At 46.7% G+C, this 18,427-nt stretch overlaps 1 protein-coding gene across 11 annotated transcripts in view; it reads right to left on the bottom strand.

The window, feature by feature from the left end:
- The window catches only part of KIT (KIT proto-oncogene, receptor tyrosine kinase), a 119,218-nt gene extending 105,849 nt beyond the window's left edge, over positions 1 to 13,369 (bottom strand). For 2 of the 11 annotated variants that reach the window (XM_070612888.1, XM_008526292.2), the window contains exon 1: positions 12,861 to 13,074. In XM_070612888.1, coding sequence (XP_070468989.1) covers positions 12,861 to 12,927 — 67 coding nt within the window. In that variant the 5' untranslated portion in view covers positions 12,928 to 13,074. Of the gene's footprint in view, positions 1 to 12,860 lie in introns of all 11 variants that reach the window. The other 9 variants (XM_070612893.1, XM_070612891.1, XM_070612889.1 and 6 more) reach the window with 8 other exon arrangements.
- Between the last annotated feature and the right edge of the window lie 5,058 nt (positions 13,370 to 18,427).

Raw genomic sequence — 18,427 nt, forward strand, 5'->3', positions numbered from 1 at the left:
GCTTTTTGGTGAGGAAGATCGGCCCTGAGCTAACATCTGTTGTCAATCTGCCTCTTTTTTTTTCTCCCCAAGCCCCAGTACATAGTTGTATATCCTAGTTGTAGGTCATTCTAATTCTATGTGGGACACCGCCACAGCATGGCTTGATGAGCAGTGAGTAGGTCTACACCCAGGATCCGAACTGGCGAACCCCAGGCCGCAGAAGCAAAGTGCACAAACTTAACCATGCGGCCATGGGGCCAGCCCCCCTAAACAGTCTTTACCTTGGATTCCTTCCTGAGGATCAACATTAACAATACCCAGGGCAGCAAAAGTCCTACTCCATGCCCAAGAATTGACAGAAAAGGAACTTCCCAGTCCTGAGTAATTCAGCAGTGTCAATTCTCATTTTGGGAACTCCCTGATTTGAAAGTGGAGAGCTGACCACTTTAGGGACCTCTGCAAGGCCACCCTAAGGCTAAAATGCAACAAATCAGGAAGTCAACCTGATGTCCCCTCACACAGCAACAGCAGAGTTGAAGCGAGATGCGCAGTATGACTGACAGTGGCTAAGTGGCGCTCTGTCAGACACAAAGTGCCATCTGTGGGATATAGTTATTATTCAAACCAAAGACGGTCAGATTTTAACAAGAAAAAGAGGAAAGAATTTGCAAAGGAGGTGCAGAACTGCCCGTCCTTGGAGACCCGCTGAAGAGCATTCAGCCTGGACCCCTAAAGCATCTCTCTCAGCTGTGAAAAAGCATTCTGGTATCTTCTGAGAAAAATGGTTCCAAACCTACAGGCTGACAACGCACTCTGGCACATTAAAGGCTCTGGGAGGTCCTGAAAATGAAGACACCTGTCTGTGTTGCCCAGCACTGCACACACTTATTCAATGCTCTTCGGCAAGGCCTGCATCAGGACACCTGCTCAAGAGGCTGGCGGCTCTGAAGCCACAAGGACCGGAGCAGGAAAAAGCTGGAACCACCATGAGTGTTCAGCCCTTCCAGGGCAGGACCGGTGGCAGACAGGACTCAAGTGACAAACCTCTTAGAGAGCTCCTCCTGAGTGAACCCCTAGCCCTGTCCCCACCCCCATCTCTCTCCTTTCCCTGTTCTCCTGGTTTGCCTCCTCTCACCCCTCTTCCCTGTGAACCCAGTCATTCCCCCCACCCCCACCACCTGACCCTCTGAGAGACCTTGCCTTTCTCTGCTTCCTTCCTTAATTGACCATAATACGGAACTGAAATAAATCTAAATTAAGCCGCTTTCTATGAGAGACCCTAGACTTTCTTCCTGGGCTAGTGTGGGCCTGGGCTCCTGAAAGAAAAAGAATTCACTAGAACACAAGCCCCAAGAGACAAGGATTCTTGTCTGGTATGTTCACTGCTACAGCCCCAACACCTCAATATTACCTGTGGAAAAATCTATGAATTCCTGGTATTAAAAGACATCAGAAGGGCCCAAGGGAATGAAGCTGTAAATCTTAAGCATCACAGTTTGAGGCCAGAGCTGCGTGCCAGGTTTCCCTATGGAGAGCAGAGCCCACTGCCCTCTGCTTTGGGTTTTCCTCACCCGATAGCATGCCACCCACCACGTTGGCTCGTTGGGCATCCTCTCTCCTAGCCAGCCTCCCTTTAGAAGGCAGTTCTGAAACTAAGGTGATCCTTTTAAATAATATTCCTTGAAAATGCTCAAATGTAAATTAGGCTACACATTCAGACCTACTAAAAAATTCATAAACCCTTCCACATATGCTAGTTTATTTTAAAAAGCAGGAGAGGGGGGTGCTTTTTTATGAAAGTGATGCATTTTGGTTGAGCTAGAAACTTGTCTACTATTTCTCTGCAGTAAATATACTGACTATACTAAAATAAGTAGAAAAACATTTAAACATCCCAATTAACCGTTTTCAAGTGGTGATTCTAATGACATATTTTGGATTAAGAATTTTGGTTTGGGGCTGGCCTGGTGGGACAGCAGTTGAGTTCACACGTTCCGATTCAGCAGCCCAGGGGTTCACCAGTTTGGATCCCGAGTGCGGACACTGCACTGCTTGGCAAGCCATGCTGTGGCAGGCGTGCCACACATAAAGTAGAGGAAGATGGGCATGGATGTTAGCTCAGGGCCAGTCTTCCTCAGCAAAAAAAAGAGGAGGATTGGCAGCAGATGTTAGCTCAGGGCTAATCTTCCTCAAAAAATAAATAAATAAACTTAAAAAAAAAAAAAGAATTTTGGTTTAATGACAACAAAAAGCCTAAAGACCAGTCCATGAGGTTTCACCAGGCCACTTCTTTCCAAGGTACATTCACTCCACTCCAGCCATTAAAAAAGAAATCTACATTGTGAAAATTAGGATGGAAACCCATTTAAAACATTTTACAAGCTAAAAAATTGTATTACTTTAAAAGTACTCATAGTCTTTCCAAGTAGAATAATTCACAATTTTTTATTCTAAAACATAGCCTTGTTTTCTTTTAAACATGCACTAACCATGTAGGATAACAGCCCATGCCACCAGCCACCTTTCACACTTCTAAAATCGCCAGTAAATGTTTTCCCCAGAAGTCAAATCTACATTAGATGTCTTTCTATAAATACTTCCTTGCAATAAAATGATACACCAAATAATTTCCAAAGTTCTTTGTGATAACAATTCCTTTGTTCTAACTCTGCCAAGCAACTCTTCTGAATCTACATAGGCCATTATATTTAAATGACTAGCAGTCTGGGATTGTACTGAAGAATTTTATAACACCCTTTGAAATAACCTGAGTCACCTGGGGTAAACCCAAATGAAGCCAGATGTTTTGCCTCACTAAAGAACTTAAAGATACAGGAAAAGGAGTAATAGTTTCTCCTCTTTTCATTTTCTCTATTATTTTTTTCCACTTGGTCAAGAACAAGGCATTCCCTGGCAAGTGCCATCACTCATACCTTTTCCGTAAGGAACAGGCTTCTGCCTCCCACAAACAGCCACCGCCTCCCCCCTCCCCGAGGCTCACTGCTTGGGGGAGGGCAGGAACCAGTGGCCCTAATTACCTTCTAATTACCTTCTAATGCAGGGCTGGGAACCCAGAGCAGAATCTCAAGATGTCCTAAGCCACCCAGAACCCTTATCAAGGCTTGGGGGTTTTGCTTGTTGCTGGTTTGTTTGTTTTTTAACAAATGAATGTATGCAGTCTGCTACATACCCAGCTTACCATTTTACTAAATATTTAAAATCTGCTAATAAGCAAAGAATCAAAGATCATCTATTGCCACTATCAGATGTCGAGTCTATAAAATCTGTGATCTGGGCTGGGGGTGATGGGGGAGGAAGGTGGGGGAGGGTAATAAGCCCTGGACTTAAAAACAACCCAAAGTACCTGTGCCGGAATCTACTCTGGATTTCCAATGTACATGCAATATACGTGATACATGTAAAAGTGAGGTCTTTACTTTTCCATTTCTTAAAGTTATTGCTCTGAAAAAGCAACTACTTGATCAGATTAAACTTACAAAATCTCACCATATATGGCAGTGTAGGAAATACTGCAATTACTGAAGAACAGAAATCCAGGTGCCCTAAAAATGATCCTATCCCATCTTCTGCTAGTCTCCACAGACTCTTCTATGGGAGTCTTCGGGTGACTGTAACCCTTTGCTTTCGCTGTTCACCCCTTGACCAATTCCTGTCCCACTCTTCAAGATTTAACTCAGGTCCCAGATCTTCCTCTGAATCAGCCATTCTACTCAAGAAGTGATGCCCATTCCTCCAACCCAATGGTAAATGATTATGGCTCCTGGCTTCTGGACCAAGACTGTTATTTAAATCCTATTATAGATCTTATTACATTAGCATCTATCCAGCACTTATCTTCCCATAGATCCTTGGCTCCTTAAAGGCAGGAATCACGTCTCGGACATCATCATAGATTTTGACATGACAGGTGAAATGGTATAATCAACTAGAAGCTGGTGAATCGCGATTTCATTTCTACACCTTCCCCTACTAGACTGCTGGCCAATCTAATGTTGCCATTGACCCATGACCATGAAATGACCAAAGGAAAAGGACAGGTGGGAAGGGAAGTCATCAGGGTGGTGGGTAAACCACAGCATGAACGATTTACCCTTGAGTAATCAAGGGAAAAGGCCTTCCTTCACCCTTACAGATCTTTCAGCCCACATGCAGCAAGGCTGGCCGTATCTCAAAATTACCAGTCAGTTGGGTGATCACAGAGCACAACCATTCTTAGGTTAGGGCTAATTATGATCGATTATGGATTTCTCTAGACCTCGAACTTCCTTTTGTTTTTCTTATTTTGGCACTCAGCTTAAGCTATCACACTGCACACTTCATTCTGTGGTTAGGTCGCCCACCCCAACAGATCAATAACCCATTTTTAGGCTGTGGGTTCTTTACTGGCTATTTTCAGTATACACAAAAACCGTGAAGAGAGTAGTGGATCATGTTCAAGTCTACCCAGAATTTATGAAAAACACCCTACCCCACTGCCAAGGCAGTGAAGAAAGAAAAACGGCTGGTTATTTTATTTAGAAAAGATTTCAGACCCTCAGAGGGTCATGGAACCAATTGAGGTGGGCGTGACCTAACCATTTCAAAATGACAATTATTTGGCTTTCCTCATACCTGCAGCGAAGACCCTATAACCAGCTCTGGGAATGCAATAGTCTTTTCCAACCCTTCCAATTAAAGAATTTTCACGAAAAAAAAAAAATCTCAGTTTCCTTCTGGGGCAATTTAAACTCCTCTCATTTTGTCTCATTCTTCACTCACATACTACAAATATTTGAAGACTGTCATTCACTGATCTTCCTTCACCTTATCTTCTCCAGGCTTAATAAATCCAATTTCTTTAAGTTGCTTTCAAAGGGCCTATTTCCCAAAGCTTTGATCATCTCTACGTTCTCTTCTATACCCAAAATGTCCATTTTATTCTCTGAGGAAACCAATAAACTTACTTTAAAAATGGCCTAATACAGAGAATACATGCAAGATTATTTTTCTGCTATTTATTTCTTTTCATGAACATTTACATTTCATTATATGACTGATACACAACCCACAATTCTTTATAATCCCCAAATTCTAAAATATTATAGAGGCATGTTGAGTGACCTTTGGGCTTTAGCTGTGTTTCTTAGATGGACCTGACCCTAAGAAGACTTTCATTTGTATCTACCATCAGGTCTGGGAAATTGAGTTTCAAGTAAATGCACCCTGAAAATAATCAATGAACAGACACACTGGAGTCCAATATCCTATTCCCTCCCTCACACGGGCTGCTCCTCTTCTTGGCTTGATTTCCATTAATTCCACAGAACCACCAGTTCTCCCAGTTACCTGCACCCATGATAACTCCTGCTCCCTGTCCTCTCAATCTCATCAGTGCCTGACAGGTCCAACGTGCCCGTGAATTTGCTAAGAGAATTAAGTCTCCACCTTTATCTTCCTTATGTCTCTTGGGTGCACTCTTTTCTTTCCAGAACACGTACCCTAACATCCAGGCCCTCACTCCTTCATCCACATGCCATCTAAAGAGTCTAACTGATCATCCCTCTGTCCAGCTCCCCACCAACACGGCTCTCGGCCATAGATTAACCATCCCAAAACAAGCCCGTCAGAAACTCACCCTTAGATATGCTATGCCATGTTCACAGCAGCATTATTCATAACAGCCAAAGGCAGGAAGCAACCCAAGTATCCACTGATGGAAGAATGGATAATCCAAGTGTGGTATACACATACACATACATATACATGCATTTCCTTCCTTAAAAAGGATGGAAATTCTTGGGCCAGTCGGGTGGCGTAGTGGTTAAGTTTCTGTGCTCTGCTTCAGCACCCCAGGGTTCACTGGTTTGGATCCTGGGTGTGGACTCACATGTCGCTTATCAAGTCATGCTGTGGCAGCGTCCCACAGACAAAATAGAGGAAGATCGCCACAGATGTTAGCTCAGGGACAATCTTCCTCACCAAAAAAAAAAGAAAAAGAAAAAAGAAAAAAAAGGAAGGAAATTCTGACATACGCTGCAACATGGATGAACCTTGAGGACAGTGTGCTAAGTACAATAAATGAGTCATAATAGGACAAATACCTTATGATTCCACTTATATGAGGTCCCCAGAGTAGTCAAATTCATAGAGACAGAAAAGTAGAATGGTGGTTGCCAGGGGCTGGGGGTAGAGAGGAAAAGGGAGTTAGCGTTTAATGGGTATAGAGTTTCAGTTTTGCAAGATGGAAAGGGTTCTGGACATGGGTTGCACAACAACGTGAATGTACTTAACACCACTGAATTGTGCATCTAACTATGGTTAAAACGGTAAATTTTATGTTGTGTGTATTTTACTAAAATTTAAACACACACACAACCCCTCCCTTAGTCTTGGCCATCCACAGCAAGTGGGCGTCTGAGTTTTCCAAGGGGGCTGGAGAGCGTGCTTAACTGGACAGAAGGATGGAGCAAGCAGCCCTGGGCCAGCAGGCAAAGCCCAGAGGGCCACCACCGGGTCAAGTCCACCTTGGCCTTGACTTCAAAGCTGTTTTCAGAATCTGGACCCAATGCAACACAGAATACACCCTGGCTCCAATGCTCCTTGAGGCTAATCAAAGAGCTCCTCTTTCCAGGCTCTTCCCTCCAATTTTCTACCCCCAGCCACCACAGCAATGGAAAGATCTGACAATCCTCAAAGGAGATCTTAATTCACGTCTTGCTCCCTGTTTCTGTAGATTTTTCCAACTGAAGCCTCAACTACACTCTCCGCCCTTTTAAGATACAGAAATTCATCTCAAATATTACCTCCCACATGCACACTTTTACTGACACCGGGTCTCTATTGCCTGCCCATTAAGAGTAAATTCCTCTCGCCTTTGAAACCTCCGCAAGCACTTTGAGCCTCTTAGGACACCAAATTCCACTGAATCGGTGGCTGTGCACTTACCCGGTCCCCACCCGACCCCAGCGGATACCTGTGGTCCCTGCAAGGTTGAGAAACCTTTGTCAAACTGAATCTGAAATGTTTCCTGAGCGTTTCTTATGTTCAAAGCGCGCTGCAAGTGCTGGAGACAGGAGAACTGCTAATGCACAAGGTCAGCTGGGGGCCTCGCGCCCAGGGAAGGCAGTCACGGAGAAGCTGCTCTCTCTCAGGGTGCTTTCAAAGCCACTTGACCTTGACCTTGACCTTGACCTTGAAGGTAACAGAGTTCATGGCCCCCTACGCTTACTTCTTCACCCTGAAAAAATGGTCATTTACAGACCCTTCCCCTTCTCAACTTTTATTCAGAAATCTGTGCCCCCTTTGGTGGAAAGCCGACTAAGTTTAAACAAAGAACCAGAGAAAGAAGTATGCATTACCACTAACTGGAGACTTTTAAAAACTACACATTAACTGTATAAACTTCATCTTAATACCCAAAAAAAGCCCTCTACATAATCTTGCTTTAAATCATTTTCAATTTTTTTTTGTTCTAAGAGAAAGCTGAAAGCGGAACATAAGGTCAGCCTGATAGTGAAGTCCCCGTGCTCTTCCTGTGAGGGTCCCCACGCCAGGCAGCTCCGAGCATGACCTCGTATAGTCCTCGCAGTAGCCCTACGCCATCACCCCCATTCCACAGATGAGGAAATAAAGGAGGCAAGGGTCTCATCCCAGATCACACCGCTGGCAAGTGGCCAAACTGGCTAAGACCCAGGTCGTCAATTTCACAGCCCGAGTTCTTACCTCCGATGCCACATGCCCGGAATGACAATTGAGCTCAAACTTTACAGTTTGCAAAAGTGTTGAAAACCTAGCTGTCAGAAAGGCATGCACTGGAAGATATCTGACAAGCGTCAGAGCCAAATGTAAGCAGGAAGCCTAAGCACAAGATGAATGGAAAAATTAGCAGGTCTGAATGTTAGCGTTGGAGGAATCTTCTGGGTTTTTTTCCCCCAGGGGAAAAAAAAGTCCAAGGTCTGTTCAATCTCTAAGACTAGTGATTCCCAACTGTTATGTCAAAAGCTACATAAAACTCAGGACAAAAATTAAAATTGATTTCCTTTTTAAAGCTGTCATGTTAGTACTTATTGGTATCTTCACACAAGGATTATAAAGAGAAATAGTCAAATTCTACGTTCTTGTGGAGTTTACTCATTATTAGGTGCCTCTCCCACCCCAGACCCTATGCCAAGCATCTCTACAAGAATGTCTTTCTAATCTTTAGGGTAATCATATTAGAGTAGGCATTATTCCCATTTTAGGGATAATAATTCCTATTTACAGATAATAATTATAGCTGACATGTACTAAGCTTGTACTATGAGTGTGCCAGGCAACGCCATTCTAAAAACTGTATATGTAGCAACACATTTACTGGCACAGCGAGGTCAAGTAATTTTCCCAAAGTCACACAGCTAAAACTAGGATGAAAAAGTGAAGCTCAGCAAGGTTAAGCAACTTGCTCCAACACAACAAAGCTGTCAGCCATGGAGCCAGGAGACTAGAACAAGGCTGTCTTCACTCCTTGGGCCTGTGCCCCTTCTACTGGGTACCTCTGTGGTCACACCTGTGCTCACCAGGGCCCGAGGATAAATGCCCAAATGTCTACAGGCTGGCAATGGAGCGCAGTATTGCCCAGAGCAACCTGAAGAGCACAGGTCCCATCCAAAAGGGCAGTATTCAATGCTTCAAGAGAACAGAGGGGCCGGCCCCGTGGCGCAGCAGTTAAGTGCTCACGTTCAGCTTCAGCAGCCCGGGGTTTGCTGGTTTGGATCCCAGGTGCCAACATGGCACCACCTGGCAAGCCATGCTGTGGCAGGTGTTCTACATATAAAGTAGAGGAAGATGGGCATGGATGTGAGGTCAGGGCCAGTCTTCCTCAGCAAAAAAAGAGGAGGATTGGCAGCAGATGTTAGCTCAGGGCTAATCTTCCTAAAAAAAATAAAAAATAAAAAAAGGACAGAGAAACCCAGGTCTTAATATAAATTCTCCCAATTTCTAAATATTGCCTCCATGCTTTCTAAAAAAGCATCATGTGGACCAAACAAAACACATCTATGGACTGTCAGCTTGCAACTTCTCTTTACTCATTAAGAGTCTGAAGTCAAAAGATGGGCTGTCTCATGTCCAAAATGTCACTAATCAGAGCTGTGAAGCCAGGCTTACTCACAAGGCCCGCCGACTCTGAACAAAGACTTACACTGGATTTGCTCTAGATTCAAACTTTTGCCTCTAATAACACCCCTTGAAGGCCCTCTTTACTCTGGCTTTGCAGCCATGAAAATATCTATTCAAGTTATAGAAACTGCACATGAAATTCTGCATATTTAAGATTCTTTCAAATGTCTTTCAATCCCTTTTTTCAAAAGTTACCACACACGAATGCAGCAAAATAAAGCACTTCCCACATCCTAGCTTGTTGACTGTTCAACTAAGTTCATTTTAGAGAAAACGCTGCTGCCGCCTGGATGACTGCCTTGGAGGGGTCCCTACCCCGAGCCTAGCTTCGAGAATTCCGCTCAGAACACCGCAGCTCATTTCCTCATGTCCTCCTTTAATCAGCTGGGAGAGACTCGAGGAAATGAGTCAAAATCCTAAGGGCAGCTTCTAGCAGCCGTCAACAACAGCAGCAAAATCCATCACCACAACATCTGTACACAGACGTGCTCCAGGGCAAGCACACAAAATACGTGGCACACGTCTGATGAGAATTTGTTTTGGGAGAAGAAAGGCTATGAATGGTAAACTGCCATGATAGCTCATCGTGCCTGTCCAGGGCAAAGGGCCAACGGTGTTACCACCACGGGGGTTTTATCTTTCACGAGTATGCCACGAGTATATAATGCTAAGACCATTTTTTATTTTGGGGAGCGGAGGATGGAGAAAATTTTCAACTGGCTCACACCATCATTTTAGAGCCAGCTTATCTTCATTTCTCAGAGACTAACTGGAATGGGACAGCTAACACCAAAGGCCTCATACTCAGGGCTATAATTTAATGACTTTCCTCAAACTAGAACACTCTTACTCAGACATCATAAGACAGGCAATTCTAGGGCTTTTTCACCAAAATTGGGAAAGTAATGACCTTGGCCACCTTGTATTCCCAGAACCTGGTATATAATAGGTCCTCATCAAACAGTTTCGAATGGGTAAGTCATGTGAATGGATGTACAATTGGGCATATGGGGCCAAGCTAGGTTTCACCACTGATTATTCTGGGAACTGACATCCTCAGCCCGGTTCTCCAGCTGTAAAATGGTAGGGATGGTACCAGTCCTATCTACCTGCAGGATTTGTTGAGAGGACTGGAAACGTCAGGTAAAGGCCCCACCAAAGGCCTGGCAGTTTCCAATTAAAGAGCAACAACAATGTACAACACACAAGTAACGTGAAATTTAAGGCACATTAGAAGACGTGTTGTAATTGCACAGCATTTGTGATTTATAAAGTCATAAGGAAAAACATGTGGATGAGCAGGAAAGACCAGGATGGGGATAAATGATTTATCTGGGATCCCTTTCCAAGACCATCATGTTATTTCCAGCAGGACAACAATCCAGAATGTCCTGTGTCCAGCTGCCAGGGATGACTCCAGCCTCACATCTGCAGGAACAAGGAGAAGGTATGATTCACAATTCCTTGCAGGTTCATCCTGCTGGGCATAGGAGTTGTAAATACTAGGGGGGAGGAGGGAGGGGATGGAGGGTCCTGCAGAGTTGGCACCTCCTAGCTTTCAAAGGGAAACTGCAGGCCACCGTGAGTGGATTGAGGAGAGGGCAGCCTAACCACACCTCCCTGCTTTAGCCAGGGGGAGACCAGTAGGATCCCACCAAGTGGTCCCTCTGACCAGAAGAGGCAGAGGAATTTCAAGGAGGTAGGAAGGAATCAGGGAAAAAGTTCAGAAGTGCAGAATCTACACTCAGAAGACTGAAAGAGAATTAGAGAATTTTGGACCCAAAGATGCCTCACTGTCCTCTTGAGGAAATTGGGCTCCCCAGAATTTAAGCGACCTGCTCAAGGGCACACAGGCAATAAACGGCTGAGACAAGGAGAAGCAGAAGGGCATCATAGTGCCCCCCCAGGAGCCGGACCTTAAAATTCCTTTGCCAAAAATCTATTGGATGGAGCAGGCTAATGATGAGGAAGAAGGAAGCAATTGACTCATTTAATTTTCAAAAAGGAAATATTCTGTGTGGTCTGTCTTTGTAGCGCCCTACTCCCCTCCGGTCCACACACCTTAACTGAAATTAAAAACGCCAAGGCATAGAGATTTAGGGACCAAACATGTCACTTGAAGCTTAGGCGGTCAAATCCGCCACGGAATCCGGACACTCACTCATGATCCCTCCTACCTCACAGGGGTCCAGATGCAAGGCCCCTCGTCCCCCCACAGGAAAGCCCTGACAATGCCTTCCAAGCTCAGGAAGGCGGAGGCTGCATCTTGAGACTTTACGAGAAAATTGACCGGGAGTCGATAGAGCCCCACAACAGTTCACAGCGATGCTCCCTCTGGAGCCCTTCAATTCCGGTTCAGACTCCATCCTTACACCATCAGGGTAGCTGTAAAGGTTTTTTCAAAAAATGACCTGGGAGAAAACAGGGTTCCAGGGGTTAGCTGGGCGACGGGCACTCGCTCGCGCACCAGCGACACCCAGAGAAAAAGGAGGAATGGGCAGGAATCTGACTGAGGGTTCCCAGGAACCTGCAAATCCGCCGCCGCCGCCTTAAGACCCAAGTTCCCGCGCAGATATAACCGGATTTTCTTAACAGCTTTAAGATCCAAGTAAGATTTGCAGAAAGTTCCACTCCATCTCCCACCCCCCACCTCGGGCAGCCCTTAAGTATTGATATCACGTGGGAGGGGTATTGCAAACCTCCAAATTCCCAAAGAAAACAGGGACCTGCGATTACAGGTCGCAGACACTGGTTCACGGGGCTTGCAGAGCCCCGCCAGCCTGGCCAGGCACTCTGGCCGGGCGACGGAGGCGGCCGGGGTCGGGGACCGCGGCGTTCCAGCGCAGTGTCCCTGCCTTCCCCGGGAGCAGGCGGCAAACGCAGCCACCAGCCGCTTCGAGGCGCGTGGCAGGAAAGAAAGCGGCAGAGAGGGGCGAGCCTCTCGCACGGGATTTATAAAAGCTAAAAGTCTGCGACCTAGCGGCTGCTTTCCACACGCCTTGCCTAAGTTGTCCCAGTAACCGCCACCTCCAGGTTCGCAGGGTCGGGCCCCAGAGCCGCACCGCGCGCTCCCGGCGCAGCATAACCAGGGGACCGGGGGACGCCGCAGCCTCCGACTCGCGTCCACGGGTGGCGCCGCGAGCAGAGGCGGCAGCGCGTCGGTCCTCAGCTCCGAGGCACAAAGAGTGCCCGCGGTGTGCAAAGCAGCAGCCGCAGAGCAAGGAAAAGCCTCTCCAACTTTGCCCTCGGCGCAGCTGAGAACCTGCAGGCCGGTCCTCCGGGGCGCCGGTCACACAAGCGCAACTTTTAACAAAAGGAAACAGCGGCCGCGCCTCGCACGGCGGAGATAACGCGCTGGGTGCGACCCGGCGACCCGCCCGCCGGTGCCCCCGCGCACTCTCGGCACAAAAGCAACCCCAAACTCGCACGCAGCTCTCTGCCCTCAGCCTGCACCTCGCTCATGGTTAAGCCCCCTTGCTGCCCTCATTTCTGGAGGACCCCAGCTCAGCGTGCCCACCACCAGCGCTGCGGTCTCCTCGCGCAGGTGAGCAAGGCAGGGCGCAGGAAAGTCCCAGCGACGCCTCCAATCTTCCCGGAGGCTGAAACGCGCGGGCACTGGACGACCTGCAGCCCCCTCTCCCGACCCACACCAGCGTGTTCGACCCCTCGGGGGCCCAGGCTGGCCAGGGGGCGCGGCCCCGGTGCCCGCGGCGCTCTCCCACCTGTCTGGACGCGGAACAGGAGAAGCAGGACGCAGAGAAAATCCCAGGCGCCGCGAGCGCCTCTCATTGCGGTGGCTGCGCTGGGATCGGAGCTCCGTTCCACGTTCCTGCTCTCGCCCAAGTGCACCGAGCGCGGCAAAGCCGAGCCCCCAGCGCCGCGAGCGGCGAGCAGCAGCCCCTCCTCCCAGCGCCCTCCCCCTGCGCGCCGGCCACGCCCCTTCTCGGCGCCCCTCCTCACCTCCCCTCCTTCCCTCCCTCCCGCCTGATTCGCGCTCCCTCCCAGCTCTTTCGACGTGCTAATCCCGGGGGGCTGAGCCCGCGGGGAGAGGGAGGGGGAGGGGGAAGGCGTGCCGGCCCTGGTCGCCCGCTCCCGACCCCGGAGCCCCTTCATCTCCTCCCCTGTGTTGTGGTCCGGCCGCCGGGGGCGGTTCCCGTACGAGGGTGGTGCTGCCCGCGCGCTTTGTGAGGCTGGGCCCCACGCGCAGATTAGGGCACGGGCCCGCCACCTGGCAGGTGCTCCCCAGACAATAAAGGTCCGCCGCCTACCCCTCGAGCACGCTCCCGAGGGAGGAGGCTGGACGCGGCTGGTGGGGAGGTGGTGCAGGGACAGGAATAGGGGGGCAGGGGGATAAGAATGGGGCCCCGACGTTCTTCTCCATTTCTCTTAGTCGGGGAGGACCAAACGCAGCGCCTGGCACCGGGGTAAAAGGCTGAGCTGCGGCGTAGGTAATTCTTTCCGCTCAGTTTCTCCACCTGCTTCTTAAACGGTAAGATCACACTTGGTTTCTATTGGTCGGAGTGGCCTCCGTCCTACAAGCCCCTGCCGAGACTTTTCTGGAGCCTGGGGCTTTGGAGAGGGGAGGGGCGCCTTGCGAAGTTTGCTCTGGGAGCCAGAGCTTTTAAACCCTTTTGCGCCAAAATCGTTGTGCTAAACTCTCTCGGCATTACTCCCTCCCCCCCGCCCCCCCGTAGGGTTTCTCTGTCCCTCTATCCGAGGACAGTTACAGGGTGGAGATCCCGGCGTTCCTCTTTAGCTGCCCTCGCCTGCACCAGGAGCGAAATAATAGTGCAAGGCTTGCACCTAAACCAGCTTCCACTGCCTAGGAAGTGCTTTACCCAGGGTAACAACGTGTAGCGTTTTACAGTTCCTCCTTAACCTGAATATTATTTCATGCTCACAGTAACAGCTTTTCGAGGTAGGTAGAGCAGATAATGTTTATTATTTTAGTTCTAAAGTGGCCCAAGATCACACAGCTAATAGAGGGGAGACCCAAGATTGTAAGACTGACTCCAGGCATGACGAGCTTTCCCTGCGTCTTCTAACAAACCAGTAAAACACCCCTCCAGAGAGCTTAGGAATGGAAAATAAATGGGAGATGCCCATCGGAAAAATCGAGGAAATAATTTAGATACACCTAGATTCTTCTCTAAAGTGGTATTCAAAATTTATAATTAACCAGCACCTCCACACGCACACACTTTATTTAACATTGAAAGCTTTCCTGTTTGATGTTGATAGGACCTAAACTGGTTTAAGAAAAATGATTTTTAAAGCTAATCACTTAAAAATTATCACTGCTAGATCATTGTGTATGATTGCCTCTCTTTGAATTTATTTATTCATTCAACAAGCATTAAAGTGTCTACTGTGAATGAGTAAGAGCTGTGCACTGGGAGTACCATTGTTAACAGACAGATGTGGGCCCTGCCGCAATCCTTGTAGTGAAGTGTGGGAACCCACACCCCAATGTCCTAGCGAATGGTTCAAGTCATACAGCTGTGGGAGAACTGAAATGCAAAGGTCTCTGTTTGTGCTCTGAGCCATCAGACCACATCTTTTTCTTTGGATGACAGAGATAGAAGCTACCACTCAAAGCAATCAGAAGTTTCTGGGATCTTGATTTATTTCTAAAATCCATTTTGTAGTGAGAAAAAAATCACTGAGTTAAAATATCAACATTATGCCCAAGAGAGAAAATTTACAATTTTCTTCTTCAATCAACTGATATTGGAGAGGATAACAAGTCTTCAGAAGAGTGAGTGAAAAGAGACCATATTGCAATTTAATTCTAGGCAGGAAACTTCTATCAGAGGAAAAAAAAAACCTAGAATAGGGAATGATACAATGCTAGACTGTCGTTCATATTCACCATTCAACAAACATCTCCTGAGCACCTGGGTGGACACAAGACCTACAAAAATCAGTAGGACAAGGTCCCTGTCTAGGGGGAGTCACAGTCCAGGGGAGAAAACAGATAGCCAAATAAGAAACTGTAATATCTGCTAACAGGGCTCGTGTTCAGCCAGTACACACCAATTTGGTTGGTAGAATATTGAAATCTTTCTGTGCTGATTGGAAAAAAGCCACTCCCCCAAAACACCTAATCACCCCCTTACTCCAACCCTCCCTTGAGATACCCCAAATCTCCCCAGATCCAGCAATTAACAGTTTAATGCCAGGCACAACAGAGCCTCCAGTCCCTGTGCCTTTAGGGCGATTAGCTATTTTTGATGATAGCCCCTGCCAGCCAGGTGCTCGAAGGAGGCATCTAGAAGGTGCTCTGAGTGAAATGCTAGGGGAGTGAACTGTATTTTAGATCATGTCCAGTAGAAACATTTACAATGATGGAAATGTTTTATATCTCAGGTAGGATGTATGGCACCAGTTCTGTGCCCTTGATTTGTGATAGCCCTGGACCCTTTCATGAATTACACTTGACATGTTTTATTGTTTTCATAATTGTATTAGTGAGGACTCTTAATTGCAACTTGTAGAAACCCAGCTCAAACTGACTTAAGCAAACAAAGAAACCTAAAATTTATTGGCTCTTATAACTGGAAAGTCCAGGGATGATGTGTTCTAGATTCCTAGATCCACGAACTCAAAGTCATGAGGGCTTGAAGGTGGTGTGTGTGTGTGTGTGTGTACACACAGGCATTTTTCTCCATCTCCAACCTTCAGCTGTACTTTCCTATATTGCTTCCCTGTCTTCGTGTGCGCTCAGCAGCTCTAGGCTGACAGCTTATTAGTACCAATGTAAGCAGAACTTTTCTGCCTTCGTTAACATCTCCTGTAAAAGTTTTGACTTGGCTTAAGTCACATGCCAGTTTGGAACCAGTCACAAAGCCAGACGGATGGAATATGATGGTTGGCCAGGTCTGGTCACATGCTCACTCCTGGAGCTAGGGTTGAGTACCCACTTCATCCACATCTTAAGGCCTAAAATGAAGAAGGATGTGTCCCCAAAGAAAATCTGAGGTGCTCTCACCAGAAGGCAAAATGATGCTGCACAAATAGAACAGAAGATGTTCACTATAGTCTCACACCCCAAATCTCTAACTTGAAAATTTTTTTACATTTCTGATTGTAAAAGTAAAGATGCTTACTGTTGAAAATTTAGTAAATACCAAAAATTACAGAGAACAAAACAAAATCACCCTAGATATAATTACTAAAGAGTTCCTTTTGGTGTTTCTTTCAAATCTTTTTTCCGTGTTTATTCTAAAAGGTTTATTTTCTTATATAATTTAAGATTTTATAATACTTGCTCGTTTTCTATCCAGCTTTTTCACTAATCATAACTTAAGCATTACTTCAGATCCTTAAAGATTCTTCGGAAACATAACATGAAATGGCAGTATAATGTTCAGTTGTCTGTATGTACCATAATTCCGGATGTTTAATCATTTCTCTTTTCTTTTCCAGTTTTTTTCTGTCATAAATTACTTGCTGATGAACATCTTGGTAAATAAAACTTCTCTGCCTCTGATTATTTATTTAGGATAGATTCCTAGCGGTAGAATTACTACACCAAGGGTATAATCCTTTTCAAGTTTGCTACCTAATAGTCCTTGTTTTTCTGGTAACCATATGAAAATGTTTTGTCCATGAAGTGGGAGAAGTGAATATATGATCCTTATTGGTAGACTCTATACTGACAATACCCACCTCGCCTTTTGTGAGGATGGAAGAAGATAACGTATGCTTAGTTCAAGCCTTCAGCCAGCGTTTATTGAACACCTTCTATATGCCAGATGTGCTACGTTAGGTGCTGGGAAGGAAGTCAGACAAGACACAGATGCTGCCCTCATGGGATCTGCAGAGAACGAAGAGAGACACGTCAGGGGGTCAAAGATTCAATTGTCGTACATTTTCTCACAGAGCTATGCTCAGGATGCTGTGTGAACACCTGTATCATATTATATGGTGCTCTCACAAGGCTCCCCCAAAGAGGTGGCAGTTAGATTCTGAGGGACCCGGAGGAGAGGAAGGCAGAGCAGGAAGAGGAGCATGTTCAGGCAGTAGGAAGCACACACGCAACGGGCTGGAGGCATGAAACAGCGTGAGGACTCTGAAGAACCACAAGCAGGGCAGCACAGTTAGGGAAACGGGGCCTGTCTGGAAGGGCAGAGTGCAGACCACAGAGATAAACAAGAGCCATTCGTGCCAAGAAACGTGAACTGCGTCCTCTAAGTTATGAAGAGTCGCTAAAGGACTTTATGCTGGGGCCAGATGTAATAAGATTTACATTTTGGAAAGATAGTGGGGAAGCTCAGTGAAGGATGAGTTGAAAGGGGCCTAAACTTGAGGCTGGAAGAGAAAATAGTGAAGAGCCTAATGCAGTGATCCATGGGAGCAATGATGAACTGAATTAAGTTCGTGGAGGTGAGCATGGTGAGAGGGGATGAATGAGAGAGATGTTAGGTAGACCCAGTAGGCCTTGATCCTTGGAAGGTGAGTGGAAAGGACTCCAGGATGGTGCCCTGATTCCTGGTATAAGCTACAATGTGCTTCCCCTCAGTAAGACACGGAAGCAGGTTTGTGGTGGAAGATGAAGGATTTGGAGTTGGGCCTGCTGGGTTTGAGGTGATCATGGGCTTCTTGAAAGCTAGATATGCAGACCTGGAGCTCAGCATAGGGCCAGGCTGTAGGGAGGTAGCTGCAGGCAAGGTTTGGATGAGGTCACCCCAGATAGCGGGTACACCACAAGGAAAGCAAAGGGCTGATGTCAGCACCCAGGGAAACAGCCACATTTAAGGGACAAGCAGAAGAGAATCCCACACAAGATCCTGATAAGCAAGGGTCAGAAAGGCAAAAACAGAGAGGGCTGTGGCAAAAGGAGATTTTCAGGAAAGCAGAAGTGTTCAATTATATCCTGTCTCCTAGGGAACTCACATAAGATAAGGACAGAAGAGCATCAATTGAAGTTTGTAATCATAATGAGAACTGACAAGGCCCAACCATTCTAAATTCTTTATATACGCGAACGCATTTAATCCTCATAATAACTCTACCAGGTAGGTACTCTTCCTTTTACAGTTAGGGAAACTGAGGCACAAGGAAGTTAAGTAACTTGCACAAAATTTGCACCAGGATTTGAACCCTTGGCAGGCTGACTCCATAGCCCCTGTGCTTAGTTACTCTGATAATTAACTGGGGAAACTCACGTCCCCAGTTAACCTAGAGGTCTTTAGTGACAAAACACATACTCTCAGTCAGACACACACACACACCCCCATAGAGTTTGTGAGGCCAGAATTCAGGCTGCAGCGGGTGGAGCAATACA

Source organism: Equus przewalskii, chromosome 3 (genome assembly GCF_037783145.1).
Source record: "Equus przewalskii isolate Varuska chromosome 3, EquPr2, whole genome shotgun sequence".
Taxonomy (NCBI): domain Eukaryota; kingdom Metazoa; phylum Chordata; class Mammalia; order Perissodactyla; family Equidae; genus Equus; species Equus przewalskii.